The sequence below is a fragment of the Maniola jurtina genome, chromosome 9, assembly GCF_905333055.1.
Source record: "Maniola jurtina chromosome 9, ilManJurt1.1, whole genome shotgun sequence".
Classification (NCBI taxonomy): Eukaryota; Metazoa; Arthropoda; class Insecta; order Lepidoptera; family Nymphalidae; genus Maniola; species Maniola jurtina.
Genome location: NC_060037.1, coordinates 1,985,097 through 2,009,390, shown reverse-complemented (window position 1 = coordinate 2,009,390; position 24,294 = coordinate 1,985,097). Strand labels below are relative to the sequence as shown.

The 24,294-nt window shown below is 36.4% G+C and overlaps 1 protein-coding gene across 2 annotated transcripts; it reads left to right on the top strand.

The window, feature by feature from the left end:
• Positions 1-739: 739 nt before the first annotated feature.
• On the top strand, positions 740-22,637 carry LOC123868398 (sodium-dependent neutral amino acid transporter B(0)AT3). Of its 2 annotated transcripts, XM_045910910.1 has the most exons (7): positions 740-1,814; positions 18,472-18,808; positions 19,236-19,570; positions 19,862-20,223; positions 21,594-21,857; positions 22,099-22,321; positions 22,473-22,637. In XM_045910910.1, exons 1-6 carry the CDS (start codon positions 1,125-1,127, stop codon positions 22,283-22,285), a joined length of 2,175 nt encoding a protein of 724 aa, XP_045766866.1. In that variant the 5' UTR covers positions 740-1,124; the 3' UTR covers positions 22,286-22,321; positions 22,473-22,637. The 2 variants fall into 2 exon arrangements, with proteins under 2 accessions (XP_045766866.1, XP_045766865.1); XM_045910909.1 differs by lacking the exon at positions 22,473-22,637 and having other exon boundaries at positions 22,099-22,427.
• The last annotated feature ends 1,657 nt before the right edge of the window (positions 22,638-24,294 follow it).

Sequence of the window (24,294 nt, the reverse complement as noted above, 5' to 3'; positions counted from 1 at the left end):
AAAAGAGCAACCGCCGAGTTTCTTGCTGGTTCTTCTCGGTAGGAACGGCATTCCGAATCAGTGGTAAATTATTTGACGATTCAAAAGCACTTGTAAAAGTTTACTTGAATAAAAATCTATTCTATTCTATTCTATTCTATTCTATTTCGATTACAGGGACGCAAGCTACTTCGCTACCAAATTTCATACAAATCGGTTATCGGTAGTGGATGGGTCTTTAGGAATCCCGCGGGAACTCTTTGATTTTCCGGGATAAAAAGTAGCCTATGTCCGTCCCCGGGATGTAAGCTAACTCTGTACCAAATTTTATCAAAAAAGGTTAAGCTGTTGGGCTGGGAAAAGCTAGTAGACGGATACACTTTCGCATTTATAATATTAGTATGGATTTGGGCTATGTCAGTGACCTTGGCTCTTCTGCGACTTTTAGTGTTATTCGGAAATAATACCCAGGACCTCCTTATTAGACCATAACGCACACTAAGTACTATGCCAGGGAGGTCGTCGAACAGGTAGGAGAAAATTATTAGTCATCTCAATTCTATTGGAAATGAAAATATACCTCTGTATAGAGTAAGTAGGTAGCATATATGACCGCACAAGATTAATGTCCAAAGGAATACAAAAAGCTTTCATTCCTGACTACCAGTGCCTATTTCATGAAAGCCTTTTGCGCATGCGTGGCGAATAAAGGGTTCTCTCACCCCCACGTTTCGGCAGTTTCCCGCCAGTGACGTCCGACACCCGAATCGGACGGCATTCGTCCAAAAACGTGTAAAAAAACTCAAAAAACCAGTGAATACCCATAACTATAGGTGAAGTGAACAATACCTTGGACCGTTTGCCGAAAAAAAAAACCAAGCATGGCCCGATTTGAATTTAAATCAATACACGAACGGCTCGGACACACAGTAAAGGGATTCCTTTTAATTGCATGCCATGTTTTATTCTCGATCATGTGCCATGATAGCGAAAACGAATCGCATTGAGGATTTAGACGTTATGACAATAACGAGACAATAAAATATAGACTACTATATTAGCGTTTTAGAGATTATATAAGAAGTTAGAAGATAAAGTATTTGGAATTGATATTATAGAAACTGTAACTCTAATAATAATCGAAAATGGCGAACACAGCACATTTAATGAGAAGGCAGAGTTCCCGAGATTTATACGCTCAGCGTTCATTAGATCGGATGGAAATGAAAGAGTTGAGAGGGCGTTTAGTTACAATGGAGAATGGACACCCAATACATCGCACCCATGTTATGTACGGAGCGACAAACCAGGCTTTCGAGGACACCAGCCCAAACCGACGGTCTTCAGAAACGCCGACAAGCAAAGCAAGTTCGGAAAACGAAAGAGGTGTGATTAAACCAGAGGGGGGTGGAATCGAGAGGGAATCTTGGGACAGCAAGCTGACTTTCTTACTGGCCACCGTTGGTTATGCCGTTGGTTTGGGTAACGTGTGGAGGTTTCCATATTTAGCCCAAAAGAATGGGGGTGGAGCGTTTCTTATCCCGTACTTTGTTATGCTTGCAATTGAAGGGATACCAATATTTTATTTGGAGCTCGCGATCGGTCAGCGTTTGAGGAAGGGTGCTATTGGAGTTTGGCATCAGGTTTCTCCGTATTTGGGCGGTATAGGGATCAGCTCGGCCGTGGTGTCGTTCAACGTGGCTTTGTACTATAACTCTATAATCGCGTGGTGCCTGTTCTACTTCGTTCAAAGCTTCCAGGCTGAGCTTCCGTGGTCCGAGTGTCCGAGGAAGTACTTCCGCAATGGATCCTATACCACTGAACCGGAGTGTGCTGTAAGTATGCCTAGTACTTACATTGAAAACTCGTTTTTTTTCTATTATTCAAAGCACTGTATTGCTTAAAACTATGACAAAGAATAAAATACAGGATACATTTATAAACAAAGGGCGACCTTATCACTATAGTGATCTCTATCTTTTTTTAACCCCCGACCCAAAAAGAGGGGTGTTATAAGTTTGACGTGTGTATCTGTGTATCTGTGTATCTGTCTGTGGTATCGTAGCTCCTAAACTAATGAACCGATTTAAATTTAGTTTTTTTTGTTTGAAAGGTGGCTTGACCGAAAGTGTTCTTAGCTATAATCCAAGAAAATTGGTTCAGCCGTTTGAAAGTTATCAGCTCTTTTCTAGTTACTGTAACCTTCACTTGTCGGGGGTGTTATAAATTTTTAATTTACACTTGTTCATAAATATGTCTGGAATTTTTGCAAACTCGTTTGGGAAATACCTGCTATGCTAGAAATATTGAAATTTACGTTTACTACATTCATCATGCCTGAAATATTGGAAAACTCGTTTGTATAATAACACTTTTTTTACTTTGCCCGAAATGTTTGGAAAATATGTTCTTCAAATGTATCTTTCTATATTATGTCTGAAATATTGAAAAACTCGTTGGTTAAATAAGCCTTTTAATAACATAGGTACCTCAATACTAGAAAACGTGTTTGTTAAATTAATTATTACATGTCTTTCTTTGATATGCCTGAAATACTAGAAAATGCGTTTGTTAAATATGCCTGAAATACTGGGAGATCCTTCTTATGTCAGAAATATCACGAAATTACAACGCTCGATATGTAAGCATCATATTATTAGAGTTTCAGAGCATAGTAATACTGGATTTTGCATCCGCTCATATGAATTTGCATAAATGAATTGAACGTATATCATGTTCGTAGTTTGCTCATGTAGATTGGAGACCTAGCATTTAATTTATCTGCGAGGTTTATGGTGAGAAAGTGTAACTTATGATTTTCAACCCCCGACCCAAAAAGAGGGTGTTATAAGTTTGACGTGTGTATCTGTGTATCTGTCTGTGGCATCGTAGCTCCTAAACTTAATTTAGTTTTTTTTTTTTGTCTGAAAGGTGGCTTGATCGAGAGTGTTCTTAGCTATAATCCAAAAAAATCGGTTCAGCCGTTTGAAAGTTATCAGCTCTTTTCTAGTTACTGTAACATCCACTTGTCGGGGGTGGTATAAATTTTTAATTTAGGTACACTTGTTAAACTTGTGTAAAAAGTTAAAAGTATGCTCCTCAAAAAAGCATATTATACATGGATTTGACTCGCTCCAGCAATTCGCGGGGCTGCTATTGCTTGTATAGTACGGTATATTATTGTAAATTGAACCGTTGAAAAGAGCAACCGCCGAGTTTCTTGCTGGTTCTTCTCGGTAGGAACGGCATTCTGGATCAGTGGTAAATTATTTTGACGATTCAAAAGCACGTAAAAGTTTATTTGAATAAAAATCTATTCTATTCTATTCTATTCCATTGCATATTCATCAGTTTAAATAACAAGTTAAAGACCCTAAATGTCTAAACCAAGAATATTGATCACGATTTATCTCTCGTAGATTTAATCTCATAATAGCTTTGAGATGAGTAAATAATCTGCTTGTGACGCAATAAGAAAACGAAATAAGATTCTAAAATTATGAAGGAAATCTCACACTGCCGCAAGATCTACACTCTGCAAAAATAAAATTTTTTATATTTATGCCTATATTTATATTTGTAATATGAAGGCTAGCAATAAAATTGTTTAAACTTATAAATAAATAAAAGCGAACAGCGAAGTCTTAGTAAGACCCTATGTGATCCGAAGAGTCCCGTTGACACCCTGCAAAATTAAGTTTGTGCCATCAAACATAACTGAAAATTAAAAAAAACCACCGACACAAAAACCTCGATAAGTGCTGATAACTTTCAAACGTCTGAACCGATTTTCTTCGACTATGTCTGAGAACACTCTCGATCAAGCCACCTTTCAAACAAAAAAATTAAATTAAAATCGGTTCATTCGTTTAGGAGCTACGATACCACAGACAGATACACAGACATACAGATACACACGTCAAACTTATAACACTCCTCTTTTTGGGTCAGGGGTTAAAAATAAGAAGAAAATTAAGTTTGCTACTAATGATATAGGTACCTTATCAGTATCACACTTCACACTAAATTTTATAAAGGCGAAAGTTTGTGTGTATGTATGTGTGTGTTTGTTACTCTTTCACGCTAAAACTACTGAATGGATTCGGCTGAAATTCGGAATAGAGTTAGAAATCCTGGATAGCACATCGTTTTACTCAAATAACTCTTACAAGTAAGTACATGGGTACTTTTGAATCGTCAAATGCATCGCTATCGTATCGCTGCAAAAATCGGCGTGGGCGATAGCTCTTAAGGCTTCCTTTTGAAGTTGTATTAAAGGAAAAGTTCCATTCTAACTTGGGAGAACTTATAAGACTTAATTTATGTTTTAAGAATTTAATAAGTCATAATCCAGCCAAAACCTAGTTTAGCTCAAAATATGAGCAGATTTTATACCTAACTTCGTGCCCGTAGCTTCAATATACAAGTGTCTTTTAGGATTCCGTTTTTTTTTTTTAAATAAACACTACTCCAAAAGAAATCCTACTGAAGTAGGATTCAGGAAAGTGTACTTAAATATTAGCACTGTTAGGTTTCTAATAATATAATACGTTACGTAAGGTTTTGTTACCACAAAAACTTGTAAACCACTTAGGGCTAAGTTCAGACGTAATTTTAGTAAAAAACTCACCCTAAAGTCTGCTTGGGACATTTTCTTCGTAACTTTAGCTTGAAATGGAATGTAATTTCGCTGAGTAAGTTAGGAACTCTGAATAAGAAGGTATACTGTCTAGTTAGTGCTCAAAATGAATTAAGGAATGGAGTGTGAGAAGTGGCCTATAGGATATCTCTCTCACTCGAACTCATATAGTCCAGATAAGGGATGTTTTAGGGGACCATTCGATCAAAGAGATCCCTCGAGATTTTTAGAAACCTAAATCCATGTGTGTCATTTGTAAAGCGGACAGTTAAAAATTTATAACACCTCCGACAAGTGAAGGTTACAGTAACTAGAAAATAGCTAATAACTTTCAAACGGCTGAACCGATATTCTTGGATTATAGCTAAGAACACTCTCGATCAAGCCATCTTTCAAACAAAAAAAATAAATATTGGATAGAATCAGGCGTTACTTTGCGGAAGTTCATGTTTAGCAAGAAACAGTTAAAAATTATTTTGCTATAATCCGCCAACAGAAAAAATCTGTACCCGACACCGGAGCATCCTCAGGAGAGGATGCTCCGGTGTCGGGGCGAAACGTGCGTCGAGAGTAGTGGAAAAGTCTTGTGTGGTGGTGCATGTGAATGGTGGTGGCAGTGCTTGCTTGGGAACTTGGCTTTATTGCTTGGTTGGGGAGGTAAGCGGTGCTTAGCTTGTAACTGCATGTTTGACCATACAGATTTTTTCTGTTGGCGGATTATAGCAAAATAATTTTTAACTGTTTCTTGCTAAAAAAAAAAAATTAAAATCGGTTCATTCGTTTAGGCGCTACGATGCCACAGACAGATACACAGATACACACGTCAAACTTATAACACCCCTCTTTTTGGGTCGGGGGTTAAAAATATTGTGTTGAATGACTCTAAGTATTTATATAACGTTCTCCGAAAATTACTCTACCTTTGAAAACTAATAAAGATTTGTACCTTTATAAAACTAGAATTTCTGGGAATTGTAAGCTATGGAGAAACCAATCCAATATTTGAGATGTTAGTCAATCAGTTCATTCTTTTATATATGTACTATAGTTGATACCCGCGGCTTCGTTCACGTGGATATAGGTTTTATTATATCCACTGTTTTATATTAAAATTTCGTTGGAACTCTTTGATTTTCTGGGATAAAAAGTAGCTTATATGTGTTAATCCAGAGTATAATATATCTCCATTCTAAATTTCAGCGAAATCTAGGTTACTCTTTCCTACAAATCCAGTAGGTTTTGTAGGAAAGAGTAACAAACATAGACACACATACAAACTTCGCCTTAATAATAATATTAGTGTGATAAGATCTTATAGATAAAATCATTTCTAATAAGATAAACTTATCCGTAATAACAAGTGTAAATTAAAAATTTTCAACACCCCCGACAAATCATTTTCAAATAAATAATTATGTATATCTAGGCAACGTCCATCTTGACAACTTGACAAATCAATCATTGTCATTTGTCAATTGACACTTGAATATTATGAACCTAAGGGTTATCTAACCTTGTTTTCTACAAGAAAACTAGAAAATAGCTGATAACTTTTAAACGGCTGAACCAAATTTTTTGGATTATAGCTAAGAACACTCTCGATCAAGCCACCTTTCAAACAAAAAAAAACTAAATTAAAATCGGTTCATTCGTTTAGGCGCTACGATGCCACAGACAGATACACAGATACACAGATACACAGATACACAGACACACAGATACACAGATACACACGTCAAACTTATAACACCCCTCTTTTTGGGTCGGGGGTTAAAAAAGACACTCGTAAGCACAAATAAAACATAAAACAAAGAGAGAAAGCTTCTTTTCCTCTTGAGTGCGGGGCCCGAGGGCTCTCCCTTGAGAGGGATTGAACCACACGGGTCGATTATTACGTGCACCACGCGTTTTACTATCTTGGGACAGTGTTAATCTAAAATAAAGAATTAAGTTTTTTATCATTTATTCAGGCACTTCTGTAAAAAATTGAATGATTTAGAATAAACTCTTATATAACGCAAAATTTAAAAACTCCCGACACAAAAACCTCTATAAGAAAACTAGAAAAGAGCTGATAACTTTCAAACGGCTGAATCGATTTTCTTCGATTATAACTAAGAACACTCTCTATAAGCCACCTTTCAAACAAAAAAACTAAATTAAAATCGTTTCATTCGTTTAGGAGCTACAATGCCACAGACAGATACACACGTCAAACTTATAACACCCCTCTTTTTGTGTCAGGGGTTAAAATATGCTCGCTTAAGCCCATGACATAAGATACATTATAGATTATAGGCAGATACATTATATCTCCGTAAACAACAATAATAAATACTTACTTAACATGCTTTCATAATAATAACTTCGTGCAAGAAAACACATCGCTTAAAACATAAGTAAACTTAAGTATGAAAGTTAGAAGACTTCAAGGTTTGGGTTCAAACTTTGACATTGCGTCTTAATTTTATGTGTGGTTTATTTATTGTTAGTAAGTAGGTAACTTTAAAAATCGTCGATTAAAATTAAAATACTCTTTATGGAAAGCTTTTTAAAAGCAAATCAAAAGATAAAAGGTTACTCTTGATATTTTATAAGAATTAATGGTCACCCTCAACGTTGTATCATCTGAGATAACGTGTTAATTTTGCTTCTAAAGACAGTAAGGGTTTGAACTTTTGAAGTTCGTTTTGAAGTCTTTTCTACTTGAGTGCTTTCGCTAACATTCAATAATAATCGCTTCATACTTTACTCTAAAGTTGAGTTGGGCGTGGGTGCGGAAGGATCTGGGTGCCCTCCGCATTATAGCCCAAGAAAATTTCCACCATAATAGAAAAGGCACCTTCCGTTATATGATTATTACAAGTAAGACGCAGAAAGACTAACCAAAACAAACTTCGGAAAGTTTTCTTAGCTGAATCATTACCCATAATATTATTATAAATGCAAAAGAATGTTTGTTGTTGGTTTGTTCTTTAACACACCGCAACAGAGCAACGGGTCCACTTGATTTTTTACATGGATATAAATAAAAACCTGGAGAGTGATATCAAATTTATATCTCGGAAATTCAACGAGTTCCCATTGGATTTTTAGTAACTAAAATCTACGAGAAGAAAGTCGCGGGCATCAGCTAGTAATATTTATACCGAGTCCTTTTATTTTAAAAGAGTCTACATACTAAGAAGCTTATACTCATACTACAGACTTAGGCACAAGGTATACCGTCAGAGAAGAGTGCACCCCCGGCTCGGTGACTTTCTTGATAACAATTCATACTAAGCTTCATATTAAGGCTGGTCATACACTACAGAAGTAGCTAAACTATGAGCAATGGTAAAGTTAGGCGATGAAACTATGTGTCTATCTCCACCAAAGCTAACTGATGCAGCGGTGTGTGTAAAATGTGCGAGGAAGATGCACGATGCTAAAGCTAAAGACGCTTAGTCATTGGCTGGGTTCTATACTTGCTCGCTACACCACTTGCATCCCTCGTTTCAACTGAGCAGTATGTAAAAAACTCAGCTTCACTGACTCCCTTTCCACCAAAGCCAAGCTTAGCTGTGCTATGAAAATTAACGATCCTATTTTATGGGATTTAGCACAGACCGCAGCATAGCAAAGTAGCACATCTCTGGTGGAAAGGCAACCTTACTTTGGTATAATGGCAGCAGCGTCCAAGCGATCCATGAGTTTTTATTTTCAAGAAACGAATTTGAACCGTATGCGAAAGAACATAAAACCGAGTTTAAGTTGTAATCAAAATGCATCCACTCTACTCTCTGTCTGTATGCGTTGGCCCTTAGAATGACTAATCTAAGTTGTTAAGTTTGAGTACTTTATAGAGTTTCAAAGTGGAAAGATTGAGTCTGTAAGCCCCAAGCGCAGCTCCATCCATTATTTAAAATCGATAGTTCGAGAAAATTCACCGTGGCTTTTGCAGTCGGAGTTATTTTCCATGAAAATCGGGTTTCCGATGGAGAGAAATTTCCTTTATATGTTTTCTATTGTGATAAGGTATTTCAAGACATTTCCCAATTCTAGACCAAAATTACTCGTCACATATTTATTCGTCACATAAGTAGGTATATGAGTCACAATTGTACTTCTTTTGATGGTCAGAATTGTTATTGAAGAAAAAATAAATACTTATTCACTAAGATCTCGCGATATAACAATACCAGAAGAACCTATTCCCAGGGTATCAAATAACGATAGGTCACGGCCCGAAGGTTAGATTAAGGACTATATGCCCGAAGGAAGAAAATGACATTTACTAAGATTAATTATTATCTGTTGGCTCGTCGATGGTAATTGATGACTAGCTGGAAAAATCGTGAAATAGCGTCTGTAGTAGATTAAGGGTTCTTTAATAAGCCGAAACAACGATAAAATTAATGCTAGACTCTTGAAATTCAAATAAGTATGCGTTAAGAATTTATTAGCGTAAGGCCTCATTCGCACGAGAGCTTTTTTAACAGGTTGTTCAAATAGGACAAATGCATTCCCAAGTATCTGTTCACACGTCAACGCTTTTTTAACGCGCTCTTTGTATTATCAGCGCAACGCCGGGTTTTAACGCAACACTTTTCAGAATTAGAGCTAAAAGATGCAAAAGTACGTAATTTGTAAGTCCGTAATTTGCGAAGACTTCATACACATAACACAATTTCAATGTCTTCTTGGTAGGAAAGTCATTCCGAACCAGTGGTAAATTATTTTGACGATGCAAAAGCACGTGTAAAAGTTTACTTGAATAAAAATATATTCTATTCCGTTCCGTCCCGTCCCATCCCATCCCATCCTATCCCATTCCATTCCATTCCACTCTATTCTATTCTATCCTATTCTAAGCCTCAATAGCTCAACAGTTATAGGAGTGGACTGAATTCCGAAAGGTCAGCGGTTCAAACCCCAGCCGTTGCACATTGCCGTACCCACTCCTAGCACAAGCTTTACGCTTAGTTGGAGGGGAAAGGGGACTGTTAGTCATGATTAAAAATGGCTAATATTCTTTTTTTTAAAATTAAATAAATATATATTCTATTCTAATGCCATACTGATTGCAATTTTGTAGCGCACCTACACCACTCGTTAGAATCTATATATTAACTATTCAAAATATAAATCACATTATCAATTTTCATACCTTTACCGTTATTAAGTCGAGAGCGTGAAATTGATGTTCAAGTATAATTGGTGTTTTTGAATTGGTTCGCAGCGTAAATGGAAATTTCCACCCTCTGTATTTTACTACAATTTTTATTTACTTAACTAGATGATGCCCGCAGCTTCGCCCGCGTGGATTGGTCAGATCCCTTACGAATTACGCAAATCTGTTCAGAAATCTCGGAGATATCAGAGTACAAAGGTAGAAAAACACAATTCCTCCATTTTTTTAAGTCGTTTAAATAGTAGCTTCTGCTACTCCTTGGTTAATCATTGTTGTCTGAGAAAGTCCCGTCAAAATAGGTTCAGTCATTCCGAAGATTAGCCCGTTCAAACAGACTGGCACTTCAATTTTATTTATTAGTAGATATAGATACTCCACTTTCGATCGATCCACACGAATCGGTACAAAAAATAACTGCCATTTCCATTTCAGTCAACGTACTATGTCAATGAAAAGCTGAATCCACCGAGTTCTATCTACCTATCTAGGTTTTATGTAGGTATGTAGTTAACTAAGAAAGGAAAAAGGATTTTCAGAAAACCCATTCGAGCGAAGCCGCTGTGCATCAACTAGTGTAAATATAACGAAATCCTTTCAAGTTTTTAACCGACTTCCAAAAAAGGAGGAGGTTCTCAATTCGTCGGGATCTTTTTTTTTTTATTTTTTTTTTATTTTTTATGTATGTTCCCCGATTACTCAAAGACCCCAGGACCGATTTGGAAAAATTTTTTTTTGTTTGAAAGGGTATACTGTGCAGGTGGTCCCATATAAATTTGGTGAAGATCTGATGAATATCTTCGGAGATGGAGAACAGAACTCCTCAATGGATAGGAGCAAATTGCTCGCGATCAGTGTAATAGCTTAGTAAACAGTAGGGTTTTAACTGGGCACAGCATATTATAGTACAGTAGGGCCACTAAAAATTGTGAAATAAAAAAATTTCAAAAGAAAAATAAAACCGACTTCAAAAACGACAAACACTAAAAAGTAAAAAATAACTTTTGTTTAGCTACACGTGTAATGCACCTAGGTATGAAGTCGGGCGAGCTTCACTCTTGGATTTCTAATTTTGTTTATATATGCTCGCTCGACTTCATACCTAGGTGCATTACACATGTAGCTAAACAAAAGTTATTTTTTACTTTTTAGTGTTTGTCGTTTTTGAAGTCGGTTTTATTTTTTAGTATACCTAGAGCTAAGCAAGATCTATGTATGAAAATATTGTAGCTATCGTAGCATATTCGTAGCCGCGTAGGTGGAACGTAGGCTGCTACGATTCTGTAGCGTGGGCGTAGAACGTAGCTGTATATGATTATGAACTATATGCTTATTGTAATAAGAGCTAAAAATGTTGGCAGTCTGGTTAGTGATGTCTTCAGTAAATTGATCGTGTGTTTCGTTTGTGTAGGCGCTCTATACGTTTTAATTTAACTATGTGGAGATTTAAAATAGCTGTTATTTACTTATGTTGCAAGTATGCAAAGTAGAAAACTTAATAAATTGAAATATAGTTTGTTTGCTAAAACATTGGTATAATATCACTAACAAGTGTAAATTAAAAATTTATAACACCCTCGACAAGTGAAAGTTACAGTAACTAGAAAAGAGCTGATGACTTCCAAACGGCTGAGCCGATTTTCTTGGATTATAGCTAAGAACACTCTCGATCAAGCCACCTTTCAAACAAAAAAAACTAAATTAAAATCGGTACATTAGTTTAGGCGCTACGGTGCCACAGACAGATACACAGATACACAGACACACAGATACACACGTCAAACTTATAACACCCCTCTTTATGGGTCGGGGGTTAAAAATAGTGGTGTACTTCCAGACATGTTTGGCTTTTGAATATTTATTGTTTGTTATAGCGTGAATAGCGTTACATATACTCTGTGAAAATTTCAAGTCTCTACCCATTAGGGTTCATGAGATACAACCCGCTGACAGACAGACGAACAGACGGATGGACAGCGGAGGCTTAGTACAAAGGCACCCAAAGGGACGAAACCCTAAATCCTAATTAGGAATATCTAATTAATTAGAGCAAGTTCTCATTCCCAAGCTTTTTAACCCCCGACCCAAAAAGAGGCATATTATAAGTTTGACGTGTGTATCTGTGTGTCTGTGCATCTGTCTGTGGCATCGTAGCTCCTAAACTAATGAACCGATTTTAATTTAGTTTTTTTTGTTTGAAAGGTGGCTTGATCGAAAGTGTTCTTAGCAATAATCCAAGAAAATCGGTTCAGCCGTTTGAAAGTTATCAACTCTTTTCTAGTTACTGTAACCTTCACTTTTCGGGGGTATTATAAATTTTTAATTTACACTTGTTTGCCATTTAAATAGTCCCTATAGGATATTTCAATAAGTTTTCGTTTTATTAAAAAAAAAACTACTCACACCCATAATACTGCGATAATATTATAATAATTATGTGATGTAATTTATCAGAAATGGACCATGATGACGTCATGCGGTCACATTACCTACACGTTATGTTATGTATAATATTATTACATAAGAGTATGTATGCGTGGACCCTGTCATTTGTGGTTATACTGGGTTTTATGCGAAGCGAATGAATGCGTGTATATAATATTATTATCTACTAAATCATAAAAGGGAAAGCTGACTGACTGATCCATCAACGACAGCTGTAACCCCTATTTTACTTCCGTAGGGGTTGAATTTCCAAAAATCCTTTCTTAGTGGATAATTACGTTATAATAGCTATCTATATATGCTGCCTAATCCATCCAGTAGCTTAAACTGTGCGTTGACAGATCAGTCAGTCAGTTAATTTTTCCTTTTATATATTTAAACACATTAATTTTCCGAGCGAGCAATATTAAATAGAACAAAACAATGGTAGTCTAAGCCCTAATAATCCCCTGTCTGCGATCTTAATCTATACATAATATAATAAAATTGTAGAAAAGTGGTGTCTGTACAGTGGAAATATATTAAAAAAAAGTAGCAGGGATTGTTATTATATCGATGCTGAACCCGAAATTGTAATTAATTTTCTTTTTGTCTGTTTGTCTGTTCGTCTGTGTGTTTGTGCACGCTAATATCAGAAACGGCTGATTCGATTTAGATACGGGTTTCACTAATATATTGTAGTAAGCTTCACTTAACATTTAGTGTTTATTTCATGTCAATCGGTTCATAACTAAAAAAGTTATGTCAATTTAAAGAATCACGGCGAACATTTTTAACGTACAGAGTACCTACGCACTATGCTGCCCGATAAGTCACTATTCCACGCGAACTAAGTCGCGGGCACAGCTAGTTGGTAATATAAGTGAAGATGCCGTCTAAGATGGAAGCCGGCTAACGTGGCAGCTGGGTATGGTAGTTTAATTAAACCCATACCTTCTCTAAATCAGACGCTATGTGGCATCTTAAAAAAAGTTTATGTGAAAATATTAACTTTCCTATAGGAGAGATGTAGTTTATTCCACAAGAATTAATAAGTAACGCTAAAAGAGGGGTATTGACTCAGCCATTTACTACCGGAGACTCAGACCCGTTGGCCGTCTTGTTTGTTCAACTGGAGTGAACAGTCCCGCTTTATTAAATTGTGAAAACAAAATGATGTCGCGATTGTCACGTAGGGTCCGTTTGAGTTAAACGTACTGGAAAATTACTCTTTACGATGTTTTATAACCCTCTCATAATAAACTGATTTGATTGTTTTATTTAGGTCGTTTTATTAACATTATAGGTGTATTACTTGTTTGAGATTTTTTATTCTGTTACAAGTTTAAAGAACACAATAACAAAGTGTCTTCCAGTAAAAACTCTTGACTAAAAACTCTACGTCACTGCAATTTTTAACCCCCGGGACCCAAAAAGGGGGTGTTATAAGTTTGACGTATATATCTGTGTATCTGCGTATCTGTCTGTGGCATCGTAGCTCCTAAACTAATGAATCGATTTTAATTTAGTTTTTTTTTTGTTTGAAAGGTGGCTTGATCTGGAGTGTTCTTAGCTATAATCCAATAAAATCGGTTCAGCCGTTTGAAAGTTATTTATCAGCGCTTTTCTAGTTACTGTAACCTTCATTTGTAGGGGGTTTCATAAATTTTTATTAATTTATACTTGTATTTTTATCTAAGTATAAATACGTTAATATAGTATTACTCATCAGCTTTACTCATAGCCAGATTATAATCTTTGTACAGTAAGTGCTGTACGATAAAAAAATCGGTTTCAATTTAGCCTTTGACTACGATCTCACCTGCTGGTAAATAATGATACAATCTAATATGGAAGCGGGCTAACTTGGAAGGGATATAGCAATTTGGCACGGCTTTCACTGGTAGATAGGTAACTAACTAGCCACGGCCATAGACTGAGCTTTAAAGGGTACTTCTCTGATTTGGCGCAAATCGGAGAAAATAAGAGAATTTTTTAAATTGTGAAAATTGCTGAACTAAACTAAAATATAGGTGAAATTAAAAAGAATGACCAAGTTATATCAAATTGCACCCATGAATTTCAGAGATATATGCATTTGAAATTTTCAGTTACTGAAGGTAATGATTTCTAGTGTGCTGGTAATGATTTTGGTGGAGAAGGCGTTGATGTTTATGTGATGGTAATGAAGCAATATTTCATTTTCAAAAAAGAACGTATTTCTTCATCTTATTACTCAAGTAAACAGAATCAATAACGGAAATATTGCAAACTTTAACAAAAATATTATTCCAGACATATCATCACCTATAAATTTTACTTGAAATGTATAAAATAATCATGCTGCGAGAGCATATTATCACGAAAACAAATGTTTGGTGATAGAACAGTATGAGCGAAAACATGATTATTTTAATTTGCATAGAAATGATAGACCTGCGAAGGGTGTCGTATATAAACATTTTAGTTGATGATAAAGTTATACCAATTTTGGACCCTGAAGTCAAAAAGAATTTGTAAAACGATTTATAGAAAATAAAATGTTCGCAGACACATGTCAAGGAATCATTGCAACATCTTGGGAATGTTAAGACATGCAATGAATACCGCACTATCAGCCTCATGAGTCATGTTCCAAAGATGTTTCTACTTATCAGCTCTTAAGGGATTAGAAATAAATGTGACAACTACTTCAATGAGAGTCAGTTTGGATTTAGATTTGGTGTTGGAACCTGAGAAGCATTATTTGCTATAAACGTACTAGTCCAAAAATATAGAGACATGCAAACTGATGTTTGAATTTCCTTCATTGATTATGAAAAGCCTTTGACCGTGTACATCAAGTGGTACTTATTCGTTGTTTGCAGTATGTTGAACTCGTTGGCAAGGAAATAAAGATCATTAAGAACCCTTACTGGTGGCAGACTGGGACAGTAATAGTTGAAGTTGAGGAAACAGATGAAGTAGCGGTAGGCCATAGGGTATGACAAGGACACATCTTATCTCCGCTTCTGTTCAACTTATACTGAGACGCTATCATCTCAGAAGCATTGGAAAATAAGGAATGGGATGTCAAGGTAAACAAATAAATATAAATAATATTAGATACGCTGATGATACTGTTTTTTTAGCTTCTAGTTCCCAAGATCTTTAGAAAATAATAGATAGCGTTTATAAATGTAGCAGAAAGTCGGGTTTAAGCATGAATCTCTCAAAGACTAAGTTTATGTACAGTATCAAGAAAACCGCAACAAACCTCAATAAGAACTCTCACATGTACAACACTCGAAAGAGTTTCAATGCACAAATATCTTGATACATGGGTAAATGAAGAATGGGATCCAGATTCTGAAATAAAGACCTGAATTGAAATTGCCCGTGAATTATTCATGAAAATGAAAAAAGTACTGCGCAATAAGCAACTGCTACTGAAAATTACTGCGAGTAAGTTGGGTTCAAAAAATAAAAATGACAAAGATGCATCGGTAAAGATAGAGACCTAATTTTGGCGATCAAATGCAGAAAGGTTGGTTATCTGGGGCATGTTCTCAGACATGACCAGTATCAGTCGTACGCGTACTATCTTTAAGAGGTAATCTGCCATTAATAAAGAAAGGAGTATTAGTCCAATGGAAACGTACATCAGAAAGTATTTTTACTTTTGGTGAATTCCTGGCTTTCCTGGAAACTTCTTCCGTTTTATTTGTTTCAACTGATAGAGTTTCTTGTAAAGGTTTTTTATATAATCCCATCCTCGTCGCCACTGAAATATACTACAAGAAGTTAATAACCATGGTCATTTCGATACGCCATTTTATTCGAAAACACGTCAAACCGTCGAAACAAAAGCCTAATAATTATTGACATACACCATCGACAATGTATATTACACAAAGCTAGCCCTTGACGTCAATTGTAGAGGTTTTGACGAATAAATAACATCTTTTATTACTATAGGAGTGGTATGTTCACAAGGAGCACATTATTTTTCTGTGGATGATTTTCTTCTAAATCCCTTGTTATCTTAAACAGTATTTTCTCAATCGGCTTACTTCTTTTTATTTTTTCTATATGTTTTTTTAATTTTCAAGTATTTTTTTTTCTCTGTACTCTTTGTTGTCTTGGAGTCAACAAAGAGTTTTGATTTTCTATTCTTCTTTAGTCTCAAAATAATCCGTAGAGTTAAGTAAGGATGTCTTCCTCACCACTGTTATTTATCTTGCTTATCGACGAAGTTATGCGTCGTGTCACCAATAGTCCGAAAGGGATATCATGGAGCAGTAGGCAACTTGAAGACCTTAACTATGCGGAAGACCTTGTTCTCATATCAGATTGACTCGAATACATTAAGTCCAAATCAAAATACCTACAAGACAAAGTTCCTTAACTAGTCTGCCGATTACCACAAAGAAAACAGTGAAGATGAGGATAAGTTCTACTGCTTCAGAACCATTTTATTTAGAAGACAAACCAATTAAACAGGTGGAGGAGTTCTATAACCTCGGTAGCATCATTTCTCCTAGCGGCGGTGCCGAGGCTGATGTCGATAACTGGATTATAAAAGCTAAAGCTCTCTCTGTTTGAATCGCTTGTAAATTCAGTCTTCTTATACAGGTGTGAAACGTGGAAACAACTATATCGCTAATCCACAGAATTCAGGTTTTCCACAATAAGAGTTTCAGTGTTATTCCCCGCATTTTCTGGTCTAACACGATCAGAAATGAGGACTTGTGGTACAAATGCCAGCAACTCCCAGTTAATAAGGAAATAGCTTTGAGGCGATTGTGATTGGTCGGGCATATTTTGCGAAGAGAGGAAGAAAACGTTGCTCAAGTGGCATTTATTGAAACCTGCCTACCTGGCAGCCTGGCGGTCAAATGAGACCTGGTCGAACAACAAACTCCTAGAGGAGGCCCATTGAAGCAGACCTTAAAAGAGTGGAATTCTCGTGGAACCATGTCAAAGCAGCAACCAAAGGTAGGAAGACCTAGAAAACAACTGCTGCAGCCCTAATATCCAAGAAGGAATGAAAGGACTCCATCATTCTTCTTTACGTTTCGCATATTTTTCTAGATCTTTCTTTAGTTCTTCGTTTTTGTTTGTTTTTTGTGTTTTTAGCCTGCGCTAATTTTTTTTCGCGCGTTTTTTGACTATTTCTTTTCACTATGGTAGTTTCTAAAATCGATATATGATGGTTATTTTTAATACTGAAATACCTCGAGTTGCAAGGATTTCGAATAGTTATTTCTAAATCGCTTGTAACAATATGGGCTACTAATTCAACTGATTAGTTAAAGAATTACTGAAGATTAATATTTTGTCACGTGATTTAATGTCAAAGGATATGAAGAAAATTACACAATTTTGGCACAACATTATTTCCTGAAAAATTGATCACCTCCTTCAATTCAACATCATTACCTTAATTTAACAAAATTACGGTAATGATAGAGCGTAAGTGAGGTTTTGGCAGTTTTAATTGTCTAACGTCGTATTTTAAAATGCAATATATTTGAACTTCAAACTAGATACTTATATTGTTAATAGTACATGAAAGAAGATAAAATTATTAAGAAAAACTAATTACTTACCCTAAAATGATGTTGAAGGTAAAGAGTGAAAAGTCGTGCCAAACACCATTTTCGGCACCAAAAACGTAAATAATTTTTTTTCTACAAGTGCACGGCCACTTTCCACAACATGCCTAGATAGACCGATTATGGCTTAGTACGGGGCAGGGGAGAACGGATGGCAATATGTATACTAGAAGGATATTTTGGAGGTGCCATCTCAGTTGCAGGTAATGACTTTTTTTCTGTGCCAAACATTTGTTATTTTTTTATGACGTAATTAAATGATTCGTACGTGTAAAAATGCATTTTAATTGCTTCTCAGTATGTATATAATAATATGTGAAAAACTCGAGCTCGTTTAAAACCGTCTTCTTTGAAAATCATAGCGATTTTTCCTGAGACTCCTGTTTTACCCGCAGAAGGAGGTGAGTTTTTAATATCAAAAATATTATTTCTGAAGTAACCTTTGTAGTTACAATTTTGAATTTTGGGGCACCCGTAGCTGAATATACAAGAGTTCTTTTGTAATGCAATTCTCATCTGTAACTCCATTCATTATTTTTTTATTTGACCTGATATGTGATTTGCGCCAAATCTGAGAATCACCGTAAATGGAATCAGAAGTTTTCTGTAGAGATTCTACTAGAGTAATAAGTACTTAATAAAACAATATTTTATCTTTTCAGGTAAGCAGCCCAACACAATACTTCTGGTACCGAACAACCCTTCAAATATCCGAAGACATTAACTATCCAGAAACCTTCAACTACAAAATAGCTCTTGCCCTCATAGTAGCCTGGATCTTGGTCTACATGTGCATGATCAAGGGCATAGCATCTTCGGGCAAAGTGGTCTACGTCACAGCCACCTTTCCTTATATTGTACTAGTGATATTCTTCTTTAGAGGAATCACTTTGAAAGGAATGGGAGATGGGCTGATACATCTCTTTACTCCGAAATGGCATAAGATTTTGGATCCCGTGGTTTGGTTGGAAGCTGGCACGCAGATCTTCTTTTCATTAGGTAACTATTGTAATTTATTTCTTACTGGCGACCCACCCCGGCGTCGCAGGGGTCAATTTATCTACAGATTTTTTAATTTTTGTTTTTTGTGTTGCTCTTGGAAGGATCACTAGCAACGTCACGAGTTTTTGAACATTACTTATATTTTTAGGAAGAAAAACTGCACAATACATTGTTTACTGGCAGTATCTTTTGATTGCGTTCACTTAGAAGTTCGATTTTTTCACAGCTTTAAGGGATTGTAGACCTGAGCATTTCATAATTGATTTCAAATTGATTCCTCCACGGGTTCCTAAAAAAAGCGTCTTGACAGGTCGGACAGACAGACAGACAACAAAGTGATTCTATAAGGGTTCGTGTTTCCTTTGGAGGTTCGAACCTCCAAAGGTTGAAGTCTTTTATATTTAAATATTACTGAAATTTTCAGGTCTAGCCTTCGGAGGTCTAATAGCGTTCAGCTCATACAACCCAGTCGACAACAACTGCTACAGGGACGCAATCATGGTGTCAATGACGAACTGCCTGACGTCGATGTTCGCGGGCATCGTCGTCTTCTCCATAATCGGCTTCAAAGCCACCATGGTCTATGAGAAGTGCCTTGAATTGAGAAACGAGACGCTACGAGAGGTGTTTGGATCAGGGTATAGGTCGATGGTATTTCCTGAGGCGGGGCAGAATGTGACTGTGGATTTGAACGGCAATTTGACGACGTTGGTGATGCCGACCTTGCCTGAATGCGATTTGCAGAAGGAACTAGATAATGTGAGTATAAAATGTTACTATTATCTTGGACTTTTGTTCGATCTGTGTAGAGGCATATAACCACAATTAAAATGATGCAGCGTAGAGCGTGCTAGCAAAGTTCACGAACTAACTTTTCGTAGTTATGTGCGTTTTAGGCAAAAACATCACTTGCTTTGGTGAAGGAAAACATCGCGAGGAAACCTGCATTTAATGTTGTGGGTATGTGAAATCTGCCAAACCCTTTTCTATTTGAGAAGAGATCCGGTGCATTAATGATAATGATGACAAAACGGAATCTTTTATCCACAGACCGCATCAGGGACCGGCCTAGCGTTCATAATCTTCACAGAAGCGATCAACCAGTTCCCTGGCGCCCAGTTCTGGTCCGTCCTATTCTTCCTCATGCTCTTCACGCTGGGCATCGATTCACAATTCGGAACTTTGGAAGGCGTGGTGACTTCTATCGTTGACATGAAGCTGTTCCCGAACCTTCGTAAGGAGTATCTGACTGGAGGACTATGCCTGATCTGTTGCCTGTTGTCTATGGCATTCGCGCATGGTTCCGGAAGCTATATCTTCTTGCTGTTCGATATGTATAGCGGGAATTTCCCGTTGCTGATCATAGCGTTCTTTGAATGCATTGGGATCGCTTACGTGTATGGTGTGAAAAGGTGCGTATAACTGTATTTGTTATAATTAGTACCTATTTTCATATTTTTAGGGTTCCGTACCTCAAAAGGAAAAAAACCCTTATAGGATCACTTTGTTATCTGTCTGTCTGTCTGTCCGTCCGTCCGTCCGTCCGTCCGTCCGTCCGTCCGTCCGTCGTGTTTGTCAAGAAACCTATAGGGTACTTCCCGTTGACCTAGAATCATGCAAAACAGATTTTTATTTATTTTTATGTATAATAGTTTTTGATTTTACGTGCAAAATGTTGAAAAAAATACCCGAGTACGGAACCCTCAGTGCGCGAGCCTGACTGGCCGGTTTTTATATAAAGATACAAATATTAAAGTTAGCCAACTGGTTACTGATAATGCAGTTTAAGATGGAAGCGGACTTTCTAGCTCAAGACATTTCTTTTTAGATATTAAGATAAAGACATAAATTAAGTACCTAATATTACTTAATTTATATATGTAAGTAGTATTTCATAAGTATGGATTAAAAGGAAAAGCAGTGGATTATAAAAAAGCAAAATCAATTTTCTCCTCACATTCAGAAACGAATATTTGTGTTTCAATCTTGCAAACTCCGCAAAATGAGTTTATTTCTGTTGAAAAGGGTAGGATTTCATTAACGGCAAACCCAACCCCCGTTTTATTGTAAGCACGTTGTAAGTAACTGAATAAACGTATCGAGCTGTTTATTCGGTGTTAAAGCTTTATGCAAATTGGTATCCATTGAATTTTATGTAATACAGCTGTGAATTTGCGGGAACGAAATTGGGCAAGAAATATAATAAATTACTGGAAATACGTATTCATTTAGGTTTTTTTACATATCTCGTGGGAATTTGTTAGTTAAAACCCACAAAGACCAAGCCGGCAATCAATTAATGTAATCTAGGACCTCCTACTTATACTTATTTTAGTGATTTAAGACCTTTAAAAAGTGAGCTACGTATAGGTACTTGTACCTATTTTGAATACCTACAAGTGTAAATTAAAAATTCATTACAAACCCGACAAGTGAAGGTTACAGTAACTAGAAAAGAGCTGACAACTTTTTGATGATTTTCTTGGATTATAGCTAAGAACACTCTCGATCAAGCCACCTTTCAAACAAAAAAAAAACTAAATTAAAATCCGTTCATCAGTTTAGGAGCTACGATGCCACAGACAGATACACAGATACAGACGTCAAACTTATAACACCCCTCTTTTTGGGTCGGGGTTAAAAATGTTATAATTATTTGACTTTTTTGACGCTGTGCCTAGATGATCAGAGACCAGTAATTTTTTTGAAATATTGTCGGGAAAGGTAGCTTAATAATGGTCGTCCGTAGGCTGAAATGACGATGATGATATTGTCTTTACAGATTTGCCGACGACATAGAACTCATGACGGGTCAACGTCCAGGCATATACTGGATGATTTGCTGGAAGTACCTTTCACCTTTGGCCATGCTCTCCATCCTGGTGTCCTCATTCGTCGAGTTGGCCATGGAAGGCTCCAGTTACGAGGCCTGGATTGCTTCTGAGGGCGATACGGTGAAGAAACCTTGGCCGATATGGGCGGTGCTGTTGGTGCTTGTGCTGATACTTGCTTCGGTGCTGTGGATTCCTGGATTGGCTATTTTCAGGTATATATGATCACCATGAAGTGAACTCGTTACTCGTCACCTCTGATTGGTTGACGATCGCTCACTATTGGCTACAACAATACATTGTTGCAACAAGAATAGCATGAATTTAGCCAGTAACAACAATTGGGATTGTAATAATGATTGATGCAAGTTTTACGGAATCGTGCTACTGAGCTTTCTTATTGAGTTAGCGACCAAGGGCTAAAATGACTTCTTTTAACTTCATTTAATGTTTCAGATACTTCGGAATCCCAATAATAGACGACGAAGAACGCGCATGGTTCCCAGCGGATGATCTTCGTGACTTCCACGGCATCGAACCCAGGCCCGTCTCCAAGTTGGAGACCTTGCTGTTCTGCACCAGACCTGATGGAAGCGAGGGTTGCTGCTGGCCTGGCTGCTGTGAAACCGACGATGAAGAATAAACCAAAAATATCAGGTTAACTCGAATTTTCACCATACCTACCAATTACAGTACGGGTATCTTTAGAACAAGAGTGAATACTGAATACGCATGTCCTAGGTAAACGCGTCCCATCTTAGGCCACATCATCACTATCCATCAGGTGTGATTGTGATTTGTGGTCAAGCGTGTGCCTATAAAGAATTTTGAAAAATCCCGTAGTATTCGTACTAACATATCAAAGTAAGGAAACATCCACATATCTTTGAAAATTTTTGAGTATTCCGTATAAAAAGTATAATAGGACTTATTATAGACACCTACCTATTATCGAATCACTATCGAATAATAATAATTATTTATTATAGTTAATAAGATATACAGGGTGCTTGGTAATTAGTATATAATGACGACACGTACCCATACTTCTTTGATCTGATAAATACAATGCTGAAGTAAAATTACGAAATAAAATTATAAAAATTTCCATACAAAATTTTAATTTTTTTTTATGACCAAGTTTTCATGGCCCTAATGTGCCCTAACTCACTGAGATCGTTGGCCTCGGCCTATCTAAAGATGGCCAACGATCTCAGTGAGTTAGGGCACGTCAGGGTCATGAAAACTGTGACATATGTTTTTTTTTTAAATTTTGTATGGAAATTTTTATAATTTAATTTCGTCATTATACTTCAGCATTGTGTTTATCAGATCAAAGTAGCATGGGTCGTCATTATTTACCAAACACCCTGTATACACTCTTGCCATATCACCATGAAACCCAAATGTCTTATGTCGGTACGTTCAGAATTACCTATATTTTAAAAAAAAACTTTGAAATTTTAAAAAGCTTGTTATCAGCGAAAAAGAAAAAATTATATAATAAATCCAGATGCACACTGGAGATTTTTGATGACTAAAAAAAGAAAAATGTCATTGTATGCAAAAAAATGCCTTTACAAAAACCATTTTGCACTAAGTATTTGTACTCATTTCAAAAATAGTTAGGAGTATATAGGAATTAGTAAATTAAAGTACTTATTTTCACAAAAAATATGATTGTCATTAAGGTGTACTTTAGTTATCGTTAGTTCACTTAAAAGGTAAACAAATCACAGAAATCTTTTTGGAAAAACGCATAAGCGACCCGATTTGCCCGGCGCTTTAGACCTTGCTTTAGACCCTCTGGCGTTAGATTTTTCTTTCCTGTCATGGTTTTATGTACAAGAAACCAAAAGCTTAATTATCTATAACGAATTTTTGGATTGGCGGACCAAATCAAAGGAATCTGCATTTTTTTTGGTTTGGCGGATACTAGCAAATTAAGCTTTTGGTTCCTTGTATGTCATGAACTTCCGCTTAAACCTACTTCTATACTACATGATTTTATTGTCAGTTCGGGGTAATAAGGTCTTATGGGCCGCATGGCGCCTCGTTATGCGTTTTAGCGAAAAGCTCCTTAAAAACAGATTATACGATAGTGATTATTATACTCCATTCGTCATATTATTATCCTGCCGTTTATACTTTAAGTATACTACTCTGTTAAATCTTTGTATATTTAGCGTCATTAGTATATTTGTTGTTGCCTAGTATAAAGTAATAAAATAAGTAATAATGTTCACCTACATGATTATAATGCTCAAAGCACATTAGCGCGAAGCGTTTAATTCGCCGGGACCGAAGAGCATAAGGTCGCATTCTCTCAAAATGTATTAGGCGCAATTAGTACCATAGACATGGTAAATTCACATTACACTAACTCATAGTTCAACAATGAATGATAGCCATCGAGCTCATTTGACTTTGGCCAGTTCTACATTGCTGCTTCACTGAGAGATATCAAAATGATTTTGCATAGCCCAAATGTCAAATTCAATTCAATTCAATTCAAAATATTTTTATTCAATTAAACTTTTACAAGTGCTTTTGAATGTCAAAATAAGCTACCACTGGTTCGGAACGCCGTTTCTACCGAGAAGAACTAGCAAGAAACTCGGCGGTTGCTCTTTTCAAGTATAAAGAGCTTGG